Genomic DNA, 21,501 nt, shown 5'->3' with positions numbered 1-21,501 from the left:
ACTCATCTAATGTATTCTTTATGTGTGACTGAACAAAAAGTACCCAGTTGCAAACAACGAAGAAAATTATACCCTTAGCTCTAAAACTACATTGCAGAGTATTTCATACGCTATTTATTCAGTAATATCACTTAATTTAATATTAAAAATAAGACTTGAATGCGTATGTCACCATAAGCCAAAATAGTCTAATTTGGCTCATTACTACAATGAGGTCGCATTTATCTGCTCTGAAGACACTATTGAGAGGACTTCTGCATACTGTAGTTTAAAAATACTGTTTCCAGTATCAATGGTATTGTCTCAGTTAGGGGCCCAACTTAGACATCATGGTAAACTATACCTAATGGTTTACTGTGAACCTTGTTTTTCTAGGCTCTTTGTTTTCTCCTTGCTAGCATATGGAGGAAAGAAACTGCAATCTTTGACATAATGTTATGACTGAACCAGGGATATCGGCTTGTTTTGCTCCAACAACCACGATTTATAAAGCAACAAATTGTGGTTACAGGCTATAGTTTCTTGGGAGTGAAACAAACCATAATCCCTGGTTCAGATTAAATACTATGCCAGAGATTGTGCTTTGTTTATTCCACATGCTAGCAAGGAAGAGAAGAACAGACTAGAGAAGTGTAATCACAGTATATCATTAACTATGGTTTACAATAGTTTGTGTGAACTAACCACAATTTAGGGGTGCTGTTTACAGCAGTAGTCACATATAACCCATAATGTCTGGTTTCAACCTAAGTATACAATTTTCTTCTGCCAAATGTTAGGATTTATGCAAAGGGTTTGTCTTAGATGAACCATATATGTTTGCCTGTTCACCTTTGAATAATGAGTTAAATGCTGAACAGCAATTCTTGGACAAGGCTTATAGTGGCGTGTCACTGTATTATTTGGTAAATGTCAGAAAATGGCAGGTAATGACTTGTCTTGATAACATTGCATGTAAGACGCAGCAACATAAAATTGCTATTATCAATCCTTCATTTTTATTACTTGTTTGCACAGCTTCTAATCTTCAGTATACAGGAATGACCATTATGTAGATGCTATAGCAAGGTAATATAATACATCTGACAAATGATCCCCATATATATGTACAGTTACTTGATCCAACTGAAAATGACTAAAAAAGAGAGATTAAATAATGTAGCCTGTGAAGTCTTTCACTGACCTGGTTTGTTTGAAGAATTAGCTGAAGAACAGATTCATTCTCTATCATAGGTGGCTTTCAAAGTGAAATTTAAACAATTGACATTCTAAAAAGGCTAAGCATTGCTGATGAGCAAACCAATATTAAACCAATATTTATTTGGTTTCTTAATAAGAAAGGTGCTAATTTTATAAGCATACTTTTTGAAGATACAAAATGACCATCTCTCTCTTAGACTTTGGCTGCATTGGTATTCAGAGGTGCTTACCAATGTCATTTGTGATGCCCCACAAATGGTTAAGTAGGGGCTAAACAAAATAAGCTTAACAATTTTGAGCACAGTCTACAATAGAGATCAACTGTACTTCTGCAGTTGACCTGAGAGAACGCAGTTGGGTTGGGGGAATGCTGTTGCGAACTGTTACTGCCTTAAAACCCTGTGCCGTCTTCTGGATATGTCTGCTCTCTTCTGCTCAACTTGTATATATGTGACATCAAAGGTTCTAGTATTTTGAGTATCTGTGAAAGGGTTGAAAGAGCTGCCCACAGGACTACAGCACTACTCATCGCCAGAAATCAGAGGAGAGGGAGTAACTTATAAGAGCTGTGGTATGGATATGACCTAACTTTTTAATAAGCATTTACATAGCCTACTATGTGATTACCATGCTCTGCCGAGGGGGGTCAGGATAAATTTCCTCAGCACGTTATTAATATAAACTCATTATTCTGCTTTACCCATTGCCATCTTTAATGTAATCGTGGGACGGCAATATATCCACCATTAGTTCTGGACCCAGTTATTCTGGTCATACATTAGTACACTTATTCCTATTTTAGACTGAACTTTTCTTTAATAGAACAAAAATCTAAACAGATATAAAACTATGACATACTTGGTGCCCAGGTTTACCAAAGTCACTCACAAGACAAGATGCAACATAGGCTGCTTGTACATTTTACTATACAGTTGTAAAATACTACCATTCTGTTTATTTATTCCCCTCTCCCCATCTTGCCCCTATTTACTGTAACCCAATTACTTTTAAAATTTCTACTTTCTTTGATATATCCTAATGGTTTAAACAAAAAATAAATTAGCATATTCTTTTGTTATTTCTTGAAGTTCTGCTTCGGGGAATTTGTAATATAATCTGCATATATTAACTGTTTTATTAACTGGTTTTGTTCTACCATATGTGTGCACACATGCAAAGAATTTTAAACTTCTGTTCCAATGTCATTTTGTCACAAGTTGGTGGGTAAGCAAAGGGTCTAAGCCATGTGGGGTTATTTTGACTACTGGAAGCTGCATACAGTTCCCTTACTATTTCTAAGTACTAAGCAGCAGCTGCTTTCAGAGTTGTTGTCTTCCCTCCATCTTCAAGGTTTAGAATTCTGCCACAATAGGCCAAAATTCTCTTTATTCCCTGAAATCACATTCTCACAGTGATACATATACTCTAGGTGAAAAAGACTGGGATTGGAGGAAGTTTGTCACTAATGAAACACATGCTGTTTTCTTCTGGAGGGAAGATGGACATCAACTAAGAATGCACCAGAAAGCTAGTTCTGAGCTTACGCAAGATCACCAGGGATAATATAATTAACAATACTAACAAGTAAAAATAATGCCTGGTTCCTTGTAACTTCACTTTTAGCCGTGAGGAAACTGCCAGAAGGCCCTAGGAGCTGGACATCAGTGTCCAAGCTAAATCATGGTGGTGGAGACGTTCCTTCAGGTATACAGGATTTCTTTGTTATTATGTTATGGATTTTGGCGTTTTACATTGTAAACCACCCTGTGATCTTTGGATGAAGGGTGGTATAGAATTTTAATTAATCATCACCATCATCTGGTTGGCCATTTTAAAAATAGAATGCTGGACTAGATGGGCCACTGGTCTGATCTAAGCAGGCTTTTATATTTGGAATAGCGATATGTTCAGTATCTCCAACTCCTATAGCACACAACTGAACACAAACCTGAGAAGTCCCATCTCCCTCAATCAATGGTGGTCAAACAAATATTTGATATTTTCCTGTGTTAATAAAGAAGGTGAAGTTTCAAGAAGCTAAAACAATTGTTAAAGCTCACAGAATGCTTGAAGAATACCTTGAAGTAAGGTACTTAAAATCAAGTCACATTTTTATACACTATTTATTAGTCAATAAAAAAGGAAGTTGCTCTGATAATCATCAGGGCAGAATTCAAATATATTTTAGACATGGCTACATGGCATTTAAACGCTCGGTTTTTCCCATAGATAATGGCACACTTTTAATATATTGTTATTCTTAACAAAATCCAACACTGCTTTTGAAAGGGTATCTCACCATTTAATGTTTGCTATAAAAGAAACATTTAAGACTTTACAACCTTAAGCTGCAGAGGTTTTGCAATATCAGGATTTTGCACCTATAAAGGAAACAGTTATTGTGCACTGAACGTGATTGCTCTCATTCAAGTCAGCAAACACAGAAAGCCAGTCCAGGGCTGCTATTAGAAACTAAGGGTCTTTAACAGCACTGGACAACCTTGAAAAGAAATTATGATTAAGAACCTGATTGATCTGAGAGTTTGAATTGATGATCTGTTACATCAGCAAATAATTATTTATGATGAGGAGCAATGATTACTAAGCCAGCAAAGCACCACAAATTCTAATCTTCCACACTGATGTCACAAAGCAGCCTAGGAAGTCCACATATGCCCTTTTGGTAATTACTACCTAGCACAATATAGTTATTGGCATAAGGCCAATAACTGATGCTAGGCCTATTTGGATTTCTGCTACCTTAGAATCATAGAATTTGTAGAGTTGGAAGGGATCCTGAGGGTCATCAAGTCCAACCCCTTGCACTGCAGGAATCTGCAGCTGTCACATACAGGGATAAAACCTGCAACCTTGGCATTATCATGAACCATGCTCTAACCAACTGAGCTATCCAAGCCCTTGTTTAAATCAAAATGGGGGGGGGGGAGAGTACATGGAGCTACTGTGATCATCCATACTCCCCTCCCCACTTATTCTTTTACAAAGAAAGCAAACACCTGAATGAGGCTATGGTGTGTCATAATATCATACAGACACTGGCAAAGTCCTGCATACTGAAGGCATTAGACATTTGGACTTTTTTCATAATGGGAACTGCAATTAAATGGCGGCACTCCACCCCACTAGACACACAGCAATTCTATTAAAACATTATCATGAGTTGAAGAGTTGGCATAAATTTATATTCTGCTTTCATGGCTAACATTTGCATTATTTGCTCTGTTATTAGCACTTACCTATCAGGCCTTTCTCAAGTGTGAAGGTTTTGTTGGTGAACATGCATTCAAAAGCCACGATATGGAAAACTTTGTTCACTGTGTTGTGTGTTCCAACTATTCTGATGTACCTACAAGGGAAGAAATAATGCAGAAGTTGAGAAAATGTGGAAAGTCTACGTCACGCCTTGGAATAGCAGTTATGCTAGAAGTAACTATGTTAAGGATCAGTTTTAATTATCTCCTCTGGGTGAAGGCACCTTTATTTGGGGCCTAATGCAATTCTCAATCCGCAGAGGTTTGCTGAAAAAATAGATTTGGGGTAGAAAATATCCCACCAAGTGGAAAGCAGTCTAACACCCACCCCAGAGCCGCCTGACCTGCACTAAAGTGGTATTAGAAGAGATATAAATGAATAGTTAGGGGGAGCAGTAGCTGGAGCCTTTTCCCCCATGCAACCTCAATAAATGTAGCAGGCTTATTCTTTAAAAAACACACACAACATGATTGCATTTGATTTCCAAGCAAACAAAAACTGAAGGCTATTTAATTCAACACCATTAGCATGTCCATTATACATCCACACTTCAAAACTACAAAAACCCCTACAAAACCCAGACTTCCATTTTTCACTGAAGACATCTTATTCAGTAGGTTTTCATCATAATGAAAGGCTTTATACATCAAAGACAAACTCAATAAATCAATCCTCCTCACCTGCAAAAATGAACCTCTGTCTTTTGTCATGCCCTTATTCACATTCCACATTATCACTTGAAACACACAATGGCTTCTGTGGTTTGAATCCAGTTCCATGTAGTTCACAGAGGGAGGGATTGCTGCCACCCCACCCAACCTCAACTAGAAATATTTGTGTCACATTGTATCTTGCTTTGGTGATGGATGCGGGGGGGAGGGCTCCCAAGCTTCAGGAGCAGATTTTATAGTGTGCAGAAAAAGTATAGGCTGGAACATGTTGGAAAATACACACATGATCCTTTGGATCTCAGCCCTAGCTGTTAAACTCTTACTTAAAGTTATTTGAGCATTTTTTGTTTAGCAAAGATACCTGTGAACTTCACTCCTGGCTGCACAGCTTGCAATTCTTAATACTTCGGCAAAGTCAGATGGAACACTTCTTGCTAACAGTGGCCTATTCACCCTTTGTATTACCTCTGAGACATCACCTTCTATAAACAAGCATTAACCTTGAATCAATCTGTTCCCCTCATTCTCTAAAGGGAGAGCGAGAGTTCAGAGGTTAATGAACAGCTGAAGCTACTAATAAAAGTTCTGGAAAATCCCAAGTGGAGTACAACATGCCATCTCTGCTGAGCTCGAAAAGATAACTAACAAAAATCATTTGAATAGAATATCCTGTCATCCAAAGTGAAAGAAGAAGCATTATTAAATTAACAAGTTTCTATTCATCAAATGTGACATGTTAAGAGCAATTTCCCAACTCTTCCACATAATCCTCCATTAAAGATGATACAGCTTTTAACTTCAGGGCTGTTTATCATGCTAGCAATGTTTAAAACCTTAGCTTAACTAAAAATGAAATCTTCTGATGGAAATTTAGGAGGTTTTCAGCCACATTTTTATCTACTCAGTTTTCTGTGGGTATTTGGGGACATTTTCTACACTCCATAACATTTTAAAGGTGAAAACAAAAAAAATTCCTTCCAGTAGCACCTTAAAGACCAACTAAGTTAGTTCTTGGTATGAGCTTTCGTATGCATGCACACTTCTTCAGATACAGTGTATCTGAAGAAGTGTGCATGCACACGAAAGCTCATACCAAGAACTAACTTAGTTGGTCTTTAAGGTGCTACTGGAAGGAATTTTATTTGTTTTGACTATGGCAGACCAACACGGCTACCTATCTGTATTTTAAAGGTGAGTGGTAGGTAGAGATAGCTTGAGATATGCTACTCTATTTTATAAAAGTTTACTCTCACCAATTAGCAAGTTCTGCAACTGGAATGGAAAAAATATATTTTCAAAATTCACCAGCTTTATATTTTCACTGGGGCCTTCCTGTGTCCATTGTGAAGCTGGCTGTGATTTTGTTTTGCTCCTTTTCTTTTAGTCATCACTACTCGGGGTTTTTTTTAAAAAACATAAACTCTGCTTACCACCAAGTTTATTTCATGCATTTATTTAAACAATTCATATACCATGGTCTCCAAGCAGTGAATCTCTAATTTATCAGTTTTGTTTTAATTATCTTTGAGGAAGCTTGTTTCTGTGACACGGTTTCAACTCCCAATGAAATTACCGGTACTCCTTTTTTGCTCCAAAGACTAAACACATTATGGCAAAAATTGCATTTTTATATACAGTTTGGAAGCAAAGGAATACAGCAAGAGCTTTGGGAAAACTTTGAAGAAGCAAAGTCCAAATTCAGGGAAAAATCAAATTAAAAAATTATTCTTACAGTAAATTTTCTAGGCTGCCATTCCAAAGGGAAATTACTCAAGGTGGAAAACAAGAGTAACCCTCCATGCCTGACAGAACATTCAAACTCTGCAATGCACATGGCTATCATAAGGTTACTTTCAGCCAAATCCAAACCAGTTTACTCTCCTGTATTTCAATGGCACCCAAATGGCTTAAATACACTGCTTTGTCTTGGTATTTTAATATTTTGTTGGAAGCCGCCCAGAGCGGCTGGGGAAACCCAGCCAGATGGGCGGGGTATAAATTATTATTATTATTATTATTATTATTATTATTATTATTATTATTAAATAAATTGTGATCCAATGTCACTTCTCTTTTAGGAATCGAACAGGCACAGTTCTCACAAACCATAGATAAAGAGCTAGATCTATGTCTTGTCTGTACCACCTCAAGCTGCAGCAGAGAAATTATATTATGGAATACTTACCTATGAAAAAAATATTCTTATGCTCAGAGCGCTAGCATACAAGGCAAGAAGAGTGGAAAAGCATGTAAGTCCCTCTAGCTGTCTCACCTGTAGCTTTGGTTGTGCATCTGTTGTGGGCCAAAGCTCCCCCTAGACCTGCTGCAGTTAGGAGCAGACTCACTGTAGGAGGGAGGTCTGGGAGAGGCTGTCTTGCCCAAAGGCCCTCCAAAATCTACAGCCAGCTTTATATAGAAGGTTTGCTTTCACAAGTTGTCTGAAAGTATCTTTTTTATATCGAATAACTGAAACTCAGGATATGACATGCAATGGCACTTCAACAGAGAAAGTATGTGGGGTCTTGCAATAGTGATCAGGGACAGGCAACAGAGGCATATTTAGGGGAGCACAACCAGTTCAGTTGCAGTGAGTGCGGAGCCTCGGGGGCTCAGTAGGGGAGACGACAACTATTATTTAGAATGGAGCATGAGATGTGGGGAGGGGGGTTGCTGAGACCCCAAGGTCCACCACTGCAGGGATCCACCAGCCTGCAGGCTTTATCCAACCTATCAAGCATTTCAGAATGGCACATTAGCCCCCAGACCCATTTTACTGATGGCAGCATCACTGCCACCAAAAAGAAGAACCAAACTTTTGAACAAAGTGAGGCCGCTAGGTATCTTTCCTAGTGCTGTTCTAGTCCCCACCTGTATTTTGGCTGCAGCAGAGTACAGCTGGGACCATTTGGACCCTTTCTGAATGTCCTAATGTTTTACTTCTGGTGTTTTGGGGTATCAGAGCAAGCTGGCAGTCAACACAGGGAGCGATTTCTGCTTGGCTCCTGCTCATATTCTTCTCCCTACAATGAGAAATGGTCTCCTCAAGTGTATAAAAGGAACTGCAGAGAGCACAAAGTGAGAGGAGGAGAAAAGGGCAGAGTGTGTGAGTGAGAGTGTGGATGGGTAAGCCTGCTCACCACTAAAATGCAACCCTCAGTGTTTTGAACATGAGGGAATGTGGCCCTTGAGTTTTAAAAGGTTTCCCAACCCTATTTTGTATACTATTAGTGCATTCTATATTTATATCAATATCTATGTGCCTCTGCCTTAGTACTATCCAACTTCTAATTGTTTCAAGTAATATATGACAGAATAATGAGTTCCTGTTAATAATGAGTTTCATTTTACATATTAAAAGGACTTGTGAAATAGAAGGTACACACACATACGCACAGAGACTGAAGCAGGAGATGAGGCTGATGGTCTATTATATTGTCATTTATAAGACACCTCAAGTAGCTAGGTGATGACCAAAGGAAAGATAAATAAGTTCTGTCCTCTGGCTATAGGAATATTTTAATTAGATAGTCATGACACAGTTGTGTAATTCAGAAGTATGGCTCCATTAAGTGAGATCTAAAACATCTAAAAGACTTGAGAAATTAAGAAACCCAGAGAAACATTCCTCTACCCTGCAGCATTGCCCCAAGAGGCAGCATTTGATAAATTACTGTCTACAAGGATTACTGTCAGACAACAAATAATAAAGTAGCTTAATAGCAATTGTATGGTTATAGGAAACAGTGTAAGAAGACCTAATTGGTTTAAAGCCTTCTGTTCCAGGTCATGGCACAGGGCCAATGACAGCTCATGTCACACTTCATAAAAATCATATCTGAATGGAAGGCCAAAATTTTAGATGTGTGCCTCTCCCTGCCCCCTACCAATGTTTCCCTTTAAAAGTCATTTTTAAAATGCAAAGTCAGCCCGATCCTCAAAACTGATAAGGGCACAGAAGACAACCGTCTTTATCCAAACTCTCAGGGGGTACTGCTAGAAAGAGAGTGTGGTTATTTTTCAGTATCTCTAAGGTCCTCCAGAGCAACTCAAGCAGATGGAAGATAATTAAACCTTAAACAGGGCTGAAGATGGCAGATACACAACAGATTGTCCACCTCTGATGAGAATCAAAGTTTTGGCAAGAGTACTAAAGCAACCTATCTACGATTTCCAGTTTCAGTCATTTTCCTTCAACAGTGCTGCAGCAATCGGGTTTGTTTTCATACATGTGTTTCAGAGTTATGAAGGAATGGTAATGGTAACAAGTGAACATTACTGTTGCTTTTCAAATGAAGGAAGATTAGGATGATTAATACATGCCCTTTTCTTGCAAAATACATTTAATTTGCTTCATTGACGTCCATCAGCAAATTATTCATTATCTCATATATATTCAAACTCTATCCCATACTTACGGAACCATTAGAAGTCCTACTCTAATGCTCTAATCCTAAACAAACATGCTAGGGAGTAAGTTTGTTGAACAAAGTGGGATTTACTTCCAACTAAAGCATGCATGGGATTACATTGCAAGATTGTGTATGGGGCTTGTATTCATTTTTAGGTTAAAGAGTTTGTACTGATATATATACATATTATTACCTTGTTTTTAATCCCTCAACAAGCTCAGGAGAAGTGGAAGGAGAACTGCTTAACCTGCTTTGTTAGGCTTGCTAGGAGCAATCCTTAACACATCAGGTCAAGAGTCTGCTATGGAACAGGGAACAAGGAATATTTCCAATGTGGATTATTTCAGATTTTATCCATTGCTGCTTGTATGATTTATTCAGTTCCTAAGTCAAAGCTAAGGAAAAATCAAAGCAGAGCAAATGTTTTGCACAGATTTGTTCAACTGTACATTTCTCGGTATCCCTGGAAGTCTTCTATTTGGAAAACTTTGTTATATATTTTTCAGTATAAGCCAAATCATATACTAATGGAACTGACAAGGATTCCCTGCTACACCTCTCCATAGGACATACAAGACTTATTTCTCATAAAAATTGTTTGCACATAAGCATTCATAAGAATTTCAGGAATTACTAAGTATTAAACCTAGAGGTTCAGCAGTGTTACTTCAGCATGGCTGCTACGCTCTACTTAATCAACACATTTGTCTCAGCATTGTCATCTCATAACCCGCAGACATAGAATCAAAATAGCTATGCTTACTTATCTGCAGCTCAAAATTAATTATCACATTTGCTGTTTACTTGGAGAGTAATAAGGCAGCTGCCAAACAGATTTCTTTTCTATAAATCTGTGTTTTTACAAAGCTAGGTTTCATGTCAATAGTGCTATCACTAGAAGTCTGCGTGCACAACGGTTTGGCCCAGTATGAGAGTGCATAGCATATAATTTCACCTTTTTCCTGTCCCTCTTTTTTGCACAGGGATGAATATGAATCTGTACAGCATTGTTTTTCTGTCCCACAGGCTGCAGCAAATTTATGTGTCCACAAACACTAATGGATATGGGTTCCCTACTTTGAGAGAATCATAGAGTTGAAAGGGACTGCAAGGATCATCTAGTCCAACTCCTGCAATAGAGGAATATTTTGCCCAATGTGGGCTCAAACCCACAACCCTATGATTAAGAGTCTCATGCTCTACCAACTGCGCTATGACAGCTGAATTAGAATTACATTACGATACCCAAATAAATATTTTTAATTGATACACAAGTCTTCAAACTGACAACCAACCTCCAGAAGTTGTTGGACAACAACTGCAACAATTCTAACCCGCATGGCCAACAGCAAAGGGTGATAGAAATTGTTGTAGCTAGAGGTCATCAGTTGTAGTCATTAATTATACACATACACAAACTGAAAAACGTAAATGAAGATAAAGACAATACTCAAAGAATGGTATTCAACTAAATTTTACTCAAAGTTGACCCACTTCAATTAAAGACTGTAACTTAAGTTATGTTCATTAATTTCAATGGGTGCACTCTGAGTAAAACTTAGTTGAATGTTTCCCATAGACCCTAAAAACTACAGGCCTAGCCCACAAACTTTAAAACACAGCCAGACTGTTTATTTGCATGACTATTCCCCTGAGAGCACCACCTACAAGGGGAGAGTGGATCTGGGCACAATTACCCCCTTCTAGACAGGAAGGGACGCGGGTGGCGCTGTGGGTAAAAGCCTCAGTGCCTAGGGCTTGCCGATCGAAAGGTCGGCGGTTCGAATCCCCGCGGCGGGGTGCGCTCCCGCTGCTCGGTCCCAGCGCCTGCCAACCTAGCAGTTCGAAAGCACCCCCGGGTGCAAGTAGATAAATAGGGACCGCTTTCTAGCGGGAAGGTAAACGGCATTTCCGTGTGCAGCTCTGGCTCGCCAGAGCAGCGATGTCACGTTGGCCACGTGACCCGGAAGTGTCTTCGGACAGCGCTGGCCCCTGGCCTCTTGAGTGAGATGGGCGCACAACCCCAGAGTCTGGCAAGACTGGCCCGTACGGGCAGGGGTACCTTTACCTTTACCTTTAGACAGGATTACCGGGAGATGTTTATGTGGGGCTGCCTCTGAAGACTATCAGGAAATTTAAATTGGAGCAGAACACATTGGCATGTTTAGAAACAGGCTATTTTTTGTGGAGTATGCATCTCAACTGTTACAGAGGCTTCTGATCTGTTTCTGGGCCCAAAGTGTGCATCACCAATACTGAAGAGGCTGTGATGAAGTCAGCATCTCCAGTGGGTAAATGGGGTGGTATCCAAGGATGTCTGCAAACAAACAAAACTGATGCTAATGTATACAGTGGGACCTCTCCTCCTCCATGCAATTTCCCACTTCTACGCTAGAGAGTCCCCCAACCATTTAGAGTAGATTTTTGGGGTCTGCAGTGAGCTGCAGGAGGCAGAAGCAGAAGTAATGATGCTTCTATGATATTGGATTTCATTCATAATGAGCAACATTCAACACCCTAGGTGGTTTGCTGGTTCAACAAGGAAAAATGTACAGTCACAATTATATGATAACAGCTCATGAGTATTTCACACTAGTGATCAGCTATAATAAAGCTCTCTAACCAGCTAACAGATAGATATATTGCTCTGTTATTCTTAAAGCAGTTAAGATTATTTAAACACTATTTCTACAACAACTTATTTTACCACTGAACAACTTGTACTACTGTCACAACAAAGAACTAATTGTACTCTAAGAACCCATCCGTTTCCTACAACAAAAGCTCTCTGCAGTTTGCTTCCCTTATTTTCTCTCTCAGGGTGAGCACAGCTTTCAGCCTTAATCATGCATTTGTCCATGTGGTAGGAATTTATTCTATAAATTCTATAAATAATTAGATCTGCAACCTTAACAATTTACTCCAGCACCCTGGCTTTATGAATTGCATTTTCAACTCAAGACTATAAATTAAAGTCTGTTTCTTCACTCAGCCCAACTGGAAAACAAAAACAAAAAATAAAAGTCAATGCCTGACAATAAAAACCTAATCTTCTTCCAAGTGAAATCAAATGGATTCTGAGTGTATGGAACATTTTCGTAATGGACAAACTAGCTATGTCTGAATGATAAATTCAAGCAATATGCAGTTCTATTTAACCATCAGACTCAACGGCCTCAGATCAACCAGCTACACTGAAAAACTTTGTTCTACTGCAATTTTAAAGAACAGCATAAATGATGGCGATTTCCAGGGAATTCATGATGGTTGCAGGAAGATGATACTTAAGCTTCCCCCAAATTTTCTGTGTTACCTGGTAGAATGCAGAGCTCTGCCTTCAATTCAATGATGTATCCTAATTGCCTGTTACAGTTTCTGAAATGATAAGCTCCCCTTGGGTACTTTATTGCCTTTTTAATATAGTGTGGGAGCATGCAGGTTGAGCTTAAGGCACAATAACTAGATCTGGGTTTCTCTGGTCTGAATCCCTATGCAAGAATAAAGTTTCCTGCAAATAAAAAAAAATGTAGTCTTTCCCAGCAAATAAAAAAGTTTATACTTGAAATATAATTTATGACACGTTGACAGAAAATGCAATTACTCTATGTGAACTGAAATTTCTACTCTCCAATGTTCCTGACATATAACTATAGCTTTAGAATATTTTTTACCATGTATGTAATGAGATGACAACAACAACAACAACAAGAATTTATAGTTGCCCCAGCCATGCCGGGCAGCTTCCAACAAATTATAAAACCACAATAAAACATAAAACATTAAAAACTTCCCTATACAGGGCTGCCTTCAGATGTCTTCTAAAAGTCAGATAGATGTTTATTTCCTTTCTGATGGGAGTGAATTCCACAGAGCAGCCCAGACAATACTGTGAAGGCCCCTTTGCCTAGTTCCCTGTAACCTCACTTCTTGCAATGAGGGAACTACCAGAAGGCCTCAGAGCTGGATCTCAGTATCCAGGATGAATGATGGAGCCACCTCCTTCAGATATACAGGGATGAGGCCATTTAGTCTGGAAGCTGCATTCAAGATTAGCGGTAGTTTCAGAGTCGCCTTCCAAGGTTGCCCCAGATAGAGCACCTTCTCACCTACACACTAGGCTCACCTGTCCTACAATTCATGTGTGGGGGAAACTTTTGAAGAGACTGTTATAAACATAAAACCCATCATGCATAGGTTTGAAGACAATCTGTATCACACACAGAAGTCATTCATGAGATCTGGGCATACTCACATCAGATTTCACATGTACATCCCATTCAAACGTAATATCAAGGCTGTACTTTTGCTCATGTCCAAGGCAGGACTAAAAGGCATGATTATGCTATCCTCTGCAAATGGGGAAAGTATAATCTCATCAAGCCTATTATAAATCCACAGGATTACCATATTAATCATAATTTTTGTTTGAACAAAAGGTTCTTGTCAATTCAGGATTTAACACAATGATTTGGTTAAGTATAGACACAACATTTTCTGACCTATTAACCAGAGGAACACCCCTCAAACTTGTATGCTTCTCTAAGATCATTCCACTTGAATTCTCCCATCCCTATGCTTTTCAGTGATATCTATGGTTGCTGTTTACTTTTGCATCAAGGGCACTAAATATATTTAGCTTTAAACTAAAGCCTGAACTGAAGAAAATGTGGGTAGTATTTATCATTCTTTGTGAGAGACAAAGGTGCCATAGTATACTGATCTGCTCTACACAAGCAGCGCATCAGTGCAGTAACAGGAAAGAATATTGTGGAACCTTAGAGATTAGCAGATTTTTTTCTCCCATAACTCTGAAAATTATTCCTAGATAGAATTCATCACTTCAAATTGGGGGATCACATGTTTGAATGTTTTCTTCAAACCCCATAGCACAAAGGAAGCAAACCTGTCAAAGAGAACGCTAGACTACAGCCCTTCTCTCTGGCAATCCCTTTCTCCCAGCAGGGTGAACAGTTTTACTATCTGATCTGTTGTTTGTGTAGTCTAGTTCTCATATCCACGAGGAAATGGGGAGGTGAGGGGGCTTGAGGAGAGAGAAATAAAATCTGCTGGGCAAATCACATTCTATTCCCATGAGAAGTCACAGAGACTTCAGAAGCGATTTTCCTTTCACAACATTTCCTGTATCTATAGCAACCTATTTCTATAGACAACTGCAGCTACCTTTCATTTTCCTAATATAAACTGAAAGGCTTTTTAATGTCTATTATTTCTGTTTGTGTAGCTGACTTATTTGATGTGAACAACTACCATTACACTGTGTACCACAGATTCAGTTATCCACATTATGAAGGCCACGTAATATCACAACTCAAAGCAGGGGGTTTCTTCTGAACAGGACAATCTTGTGGGCACCATAAAGATGAAATAATTTATTACAGCATAACCTTTTGTGAACATCAGATACACATGTACATAAAAGGTGTGTGTGTGTTGAAAGCTGGAGCTAAATGGCAATGAAATACAAAAAGTAGTTGTGACAATTTAATTTGGGCTTAAATGCATCCATCCAACTTCTACATTTTCTCCCTTGACACCCAAAAGTGTGTGATTGTGTGAGAGAGATGCAAACTGAGGATTGTACATGTATCTAACAAAGTAGACTCTAGTCCACGAAAACATATTCTATAATGCATTTGTTAATATTAATGGTGGGACAAGACTCTCTGTTGCTTTTGCAGCAACAAGTTAACATGGCTACCAATCTGGAAAAGACAGGATTGGAGTTTCCATAATATGTGTCTGTAACTCTGTGAATGATAATGGATCAGTACAAGTGTACTAAAACTGCCACGCTTAAAAGGCAAGAAGGGAAACAGGTATGTGTATACTCTGCTGCAACAACTTACCGTTTTATCTTGTTATCTAGCTCACTAAAAGCAAGTGTAATTTGACAAAATGGCTAATGCCACAGATAAATAAATCTGAAGGGGGGGGGTCGAACTGTTTCCAAGCTTCTTCTTCTTCCGTTTGAACTTTTAAAGCTGCTATTACTACACAGCTGACATGCCTCAGACTATTCAGAACTATTCCCATTCTGATAATTACTGTCCTTAGCTTACAAAGCTGTTTCTGCCACAGAAACACTCTTCAGTTTGTACAGACGAGCAGGCATTAAAAGGCAATTCTGCATTTGTCTTTCAATAGAAAAGGAAATCGTGTCATTCAGCACAACCTAAGATTCTAATTCTTGACAGATCTGTCAAATGCATGATCCTTACCGCCTACACAGCTGAATCAACACTTACATAGCAAAATAGGGGTGGGAAAAGAAGGGGGGTTACTATAAAAGGGTTGGAAAAAACTAATACAGAAAGCAGATATGCACCTTTCAGCAAAGCTACAGTCTTTGTTTTACTACAATGGACATCTGTGCCATGCAAATATTAGCAGCTTACAAAGCTGAACAATTACTGAAGCTGCTAAATTTACTATTAAGACTAAAAATCAGGATGCTTTCTGTTTAAAATCATTTGAGGCTACTTTTCACTGATTCCCTCAACCCTTCATGTCTTACTACTCATGAATTGACAAGCCGCACAGTAATTTTAAACTATCAAACTTTATGATTCATCAGAAGCAGCTGACTGCATCGTAACTTGATTTCAGATATATTTAGAAGGGGATTCTTAGAAAGCATAACATGAGGAGATATTTGTTTAGCAGTGGATAGAAATTAGATATAAGTTTACAGAACGCGATGAGATACCCCCCAAAATAAAATAATCTATTTGGATTTAAATCAATATGGGCACAATCATAATACAAGAAGATCCCCCTTTCCATGCAATACTGCATAGCACAAATATAGTGTAATTCTAATCTTTAGTGTAGTAGAAGAATAACAACAAGCTGGGAGTGAAATCTAAGAGAAGCAAAACAAGTAAAGGGCTATTCTAAGATGTGAGATCTTCGGATGAAGGGGGTATACAAATTTAATTAAATAATAGCTGATAAAGAAGGGAGAAATAGAGCTGGGTGTAATACCCATACTGGTGACACCATACTCCAAACCAGGGGTCAGCAACCTTTTTCAGCAGTAGGCTGGTCCACCATCCCTCATTTAAAAAATGAACAAATTCCTATGACCCACAAATAACCCAGAGATGCATTTTAAATAAAAGCACACATTCTACTCATGTAAAAACACGCTGATCCCTGGACCGTCCGCGGGATGGATTTAGAAGGCGATTGGGCCGCATCCAGCCTCCAAGCCTTAGGTTGCCCACCCCTGCTGCAAACCCTGACTGTTTCCAACAGATATTTATGAATGAGGAAAATAAGTATGTTAGGGGGAAAGTATTTGTTGTTCTTGTTTAGTTGTTTAGTTGTGTCCAACTCTTCGTGACCCCCATGGACCAGAGCATGTCAGCCACTCCTGTCTTCCACTGCCTCCTGCAGTTTGGTCAAACTTGGTAGCTTCGAGAACACTGTCCAACCATCTCGTCCTCTGTCGTCCCCTTCTCCTTGTGCCCTTCATCTTTCTCAACATCAGGGTCCTTTCCAGAAAGTCTTCTCTTCTCATGTGGTGGCCAAAGTATTGGAGCCTCAGCTTCAGGATCTGTCCTTCCAGTGAGCACTCAGGGCTGATTTCCTTCAGAATGGATAGGTTTTCTGGAACACTATAGCTTTCTCCACAATCCAGCGCATGTTTGCAATTTGCTCGAAATCCAGCTTGCACTTCTGGGAGTTCTCGGTCCACATATTGCTTGAGCCTTCCTTGTAGACTTTTAAGCATAACCTTGCTAGCGTGTGAAATGAGTGCAATTGTGCGGTAGTTGGAGCATTCTGTGGCACTGCCCTTCTTTGGGATTGGGATGTAGACTGATCTTCTCCAATCCTCTGGCCACTGGTGAGTTTTCCAAACTTGCTGGCATATTCAGTGTAGCACCTTAACAGCATCCTGTTAAAAATTTTTATAGTTCAGCTGGAATATCATCACTTCCACTGGCCTTGTTATTAGCAGTGCTTTCTAAGGCCCATTTGACTTCACTCTCTAGGATGTCTGGCTCAAGGTCAACAACCACACTACCTGGGGTATACGAGAAATCCATATGTTTCTGGTATAATTCCTATGTGTATTCTTGCCACCTCTTCTTGATGTCTTCTGCTTCTGTTAGGTCCTTTCCACTTTTGTCCTTTATTATGGTAATCTTTGTATGAAATGTTCCTTTCATATCTCCAAATTTCTTGAACAGATCTCTAGTTTTTCCCATTCTGTTGTTTTCCTCTATTTCTTTGCATTGCTCGTTTAAGAAGGCCCTCTTGTCTCTCCTTGCTATTTTTGGGAAATCTGCATTCAGTTTCCTGTATCTTTCACTACCTCCCTCACATTTTGCTTGCCTTCTCTCTCCCGCTATTTGTAAGACCTCGTTGGACAGCCACTTTGCTTTCTTGCATTTCCTTTTCATTGGGATGGTTTTAGTTGCTGCCTCCTGTATAATGTTACAAGCCTCCATCCATAGATCTTCAGGCACTCTTTCCACCAAATCTAAATCTAAATGTTTATGAATGAGGAAAATAAGTATGTTAGGGAAAAATTATACTATCAGTAAATAAAAATTCCAGAACGTTAAAAGGAATCCGGAAGATTTAAGATGGGTTCTAAAGAGTTGAACCCAAAGCACTGCTAACCCACAGTACCATCAGTGCAAGGACTACTAACCAAGTTACTGAGCCTCCATTTCATCAGACACTTCATTTTCCAGACTGATGCACAATGTAGAAAACTGCACTTATAGCACAGTAGCCACACTCTGGAAGTGTATATGCCTTGGTCCGTGTTCAGGGAGGCAGCCCCCCAGAGGTGGAGCTAGCTGCTCTGACACCCAGAGCAGTGCACATGCTGTGCACTCAGGGGTGGGTGGTGGGGCTAGCCGCCCGCAGGAGTGGGCCGAGTGTCCCAGGAGGGCGCTGCCTGCGGTAAGCATTCAAGGGGGGCGGGGCGGCAATGTCACCCCCTTCAGCGATGACACCCGGGGCAGCCCGCACCCACTGCACCCCCTTCCTCCGCCAGTGCAGCCCCCCCTCACCTTCCCACCCAACCCTCTGACCAGGCTGTAGCATTTTGTTTGGGTGAAGGAAGCCACCAACAGCTTCCCATACTCACGGTGTATAGGAATGCAAAGGAACAGTACTTGATTAGAGACTGAGGCTGTTAGCACACCAAGTTGGAGGGGAGGAAATGAAAGAAAGAGAAAATATGGAGGAATGCGAGAGGAGGAAAGGCGGCAAATGGGATAGACCAAGGGAGATAAAAAAGGATAAGTGCCTGAGGCAGCCATTGCTCCTTTCCAAACCCCATATCCCTTGTCACCTGTGAGCCACAGGAAGCCTCTGCTAACTAATTCCACAATGCTGGTTGCCTGCTGTGATTCAAAAGTCCAAGTGGGCATTGGGCAGCTGCCCTGGAACTGGAGAACTTGTGTGTGTCCCCTAGGGTAGGGAAGAAGGTGAGTGAGTAAAGAGGGAGGGATGGGAGATCCAGAGGGAATGGCCAGGAGAAGTATTGATGGAAATTAGAAACTTAAATACGAATGGTGGTATTGAACTGAGTTTTACTCAGAGGAGACATATTAAAATAAATGGACCTAACTTAGTCACGGTCATTAATTTCAAAGGGTTTACTCTGATTAAACCTTAGCTGAATACCACCCAAAGGTTAATAAAAATTTTGGGAGACGGAATCTGCTATAGGAGAAGTGAACGCAAAAGAGGCAATATGGATGGATGGAAGAAACTGACATTTTGTGGGGTACAATTAAAAAAGAACATCAACACAGCGAAGAAATTTAGCCATTTGGAAACAGCCATTATCAATAGAAAATGTCACTAACTGCCGGCTGATTGTGCCAAATTCCTCCTAAAATGGGCAAAATGTGAATTCTACTAAGCAAGTTTTTATCAGCTCATAGTCTCTTTGTAGAGCAGTTGATGATAGCATCTGAATCACTCTAGAAATATGGTACAAGAATAAGAATGCTAGAATGCACCTCTCCATACCATTGCCTTGAACAGGAGCTGAATGTTAAATAAATAGCATGTTCTGAAAAACATCATGACTCAGCCTCTTCTGAGATCCCTGTGCAAAGAGATAGCATTCCATGGTTGGCATAACTCACTTACTAGCGTAAAAACTTAGTAAAAGTTTTAAAAGGTATATAGATAATGGCAGGATTTAGATAATCATTAATGCATTTTTAAAATCCTAAAGCTGCAACTGAATTCTCTTTGGCAGACTTACCATATTTTTCGCACGATTGGACGCACCGGACCATAGGACGCGCCTAGTTTTTTGGGGGGGGGAATAAAGGAAAAAAATTTCCCCTTTATTTCCCCCCCAAAAGCAGGTCAGGGAAACCGAACCAGGTTGAGGAACAGCGGGATAGTGGCGCTGCGCCTCCCTGCTGTCCCCCGAGCTTGTGGGGCTGGCTGATGTCTGCCTAGCGCGGGGGGGCGCTCTGCTTCAGGGCGCCCCACCCGCCGGGCGGCAGGCTGCTATCCGCAGCTTGGGGAGCCTTGCGGGGAACTGCTGCAGGGCTCCCCACGCTGCGGATGTATGCCTGGCGTGAGGGGCGCTCTGCTTTAGGGCGCCCCACCCGCCGGGCGGCAGGCTGCTATCCGCAGCTTGGGGAGCCTTGCGGGGAACTCCTGCAAGGCTCTCCACGCAGCGGATGTGTTCCCGAAGCGCCAGGCGCTCTGCTTTCAGGGCGCCCGACGCTCCGGGAAGCAGGCTGCTATCCGCAGCGTGGGGAGCCCTGTGAGGAACTGCTGCAGGGCTCTGCACGCTGCAGATGTCTGCCCGGCGCGAGGGGCGCTCTGCTTCAGGGCGCCCCTCGCGCCGGGCGGCAGGCTGCTATCCGCAGCGTGGGGAGCCTTGCGGGGAACTCCTGCAAGGCTCTCCACGCAGCGGATGTGTTCCTGAAGTGCCGGGCGCTCTGCTTTCAGGGCGCCCGACGCTCCGGGAAGCAGGCTGCTATCCGCAGCGTGGGGAGCCCTGTGAGGAACTGCTGCAGGGCTCTGCACGCTGCAGATGTCTGCCCGGCGCGAGGGGCGCTCTGCTTCAGGGCGCCCCACCCGCCGGGCGGCAGGCTGCTATCCGCAGCTTGGGGAGCCTTGCGGGGAACTGCTGCAGGGCTCCCCACGCTGCGGATGTATGCCTGGCGTGAGGGGCGCTCTGCTTTAGGGCGCCCCACCCGCCGGGCGGCAGGCTGCTATCCGCAGTGTGGGGAGCCTTGCGGGGAGCTCCTGCAAGGGTCCCCACGCTGCGGGTGTGTTCCCGAAGCGCCAGGAGCTCTGCTTTCAGGGCGCCCGATGCTCCGGGAAGCAGGCTGCTATCCGCAGCTTGGGGAGCCAGCAAGGTCTCCGCTAGCCGTCGCGGGGCTCTCCCAGGGCTAGCGGAGACCTTGCCGGCACCCAGAAGCTTGGGGCGCGCTGAGCTCCGCACGCCCCAAGCTTCTGGATTAGCGCAGTGGTCCGCTAGCCCTGGGAGAGCCGCGCGACGTCGCGGGGCTCTCCCAGGGCTAGCGGAGACCTTGCCGGCACCCAGAAGCTTGGGGCGCGCTGAGCTCCGCACGCCCCAAGCTTCGGGATTAGCGCAGTGGTCCGCTAGCCCTGGGAGAGCCGGGCGACGTCGCGGGGCTCTCCCAGGGCTAGCAGAGACCTTGCCGGCACCCAGAAGCTTGGGGCGCGCTGAGCTCCGCACGCCCCAAGCTTCGGGATTAGCGCAGTGGTCCGCTAGCCCTGGGAGAGCCGCGCGACGTCGCGGGGCTCTCCCAGGGCTAGCGGAGACCTTGCCGGCACCCAGAAGCTTGGGGCGCGCTGAGCTCCGCACGCCCCAAGCTTCTGGATTAGCGCAGTGGTCCGCTAGCCCTGGGAGAGCCGGGCGACGTCGCGGGGCTCTCCCAGGGCTAGCGGAGACCTTGCCGGCA

The 21,501-nt window shown here is 41.9% G+C and overlaps 1 protein-coding gene across 4 annotated transcripts in view; it reads right to left on the bottom strand.

Moving 5' to 3' along the window:
• Window positions 1-21,501, bottom strand: part of BTBD9 (BTB domain containing 9) — a 153,596-nt gene that overhangs the window by 60,322 nt on the left and 71,773 nt on the right. For all 4 annotated transcript variants that reach the window (XM_081904063.1, XM_081904064.1, XM_081904061.1 and 1 more), the window contains one exon: window positions 4,458-4,567. In XM_081904063.1, coding sequence (XP_081760189.1) covers window positions 4,458-4,567 — 110 coding nt within the window. The remainder of the gene's footprint in view (window positions 1-4,457; window positions 4,568-21,501) is intronic.

Source organism: Podarcis melisellensis (genome assembly GCF_964234715.1).
Source record: "Podarcis melisellensis genome assembly, chromosome: 3".
Lineage (NCBI taxonomy): Eukaryota > Metazoa > Chordata > Lepidosauria > Squamata > Lacertidae > Podarcis > Podarcis melisellensis.
The sequence above is the reverse complement of the archived record's forward strand: the minus strand, read 5'-3'. Positions and strand labels throughout refer to the sequence as shown.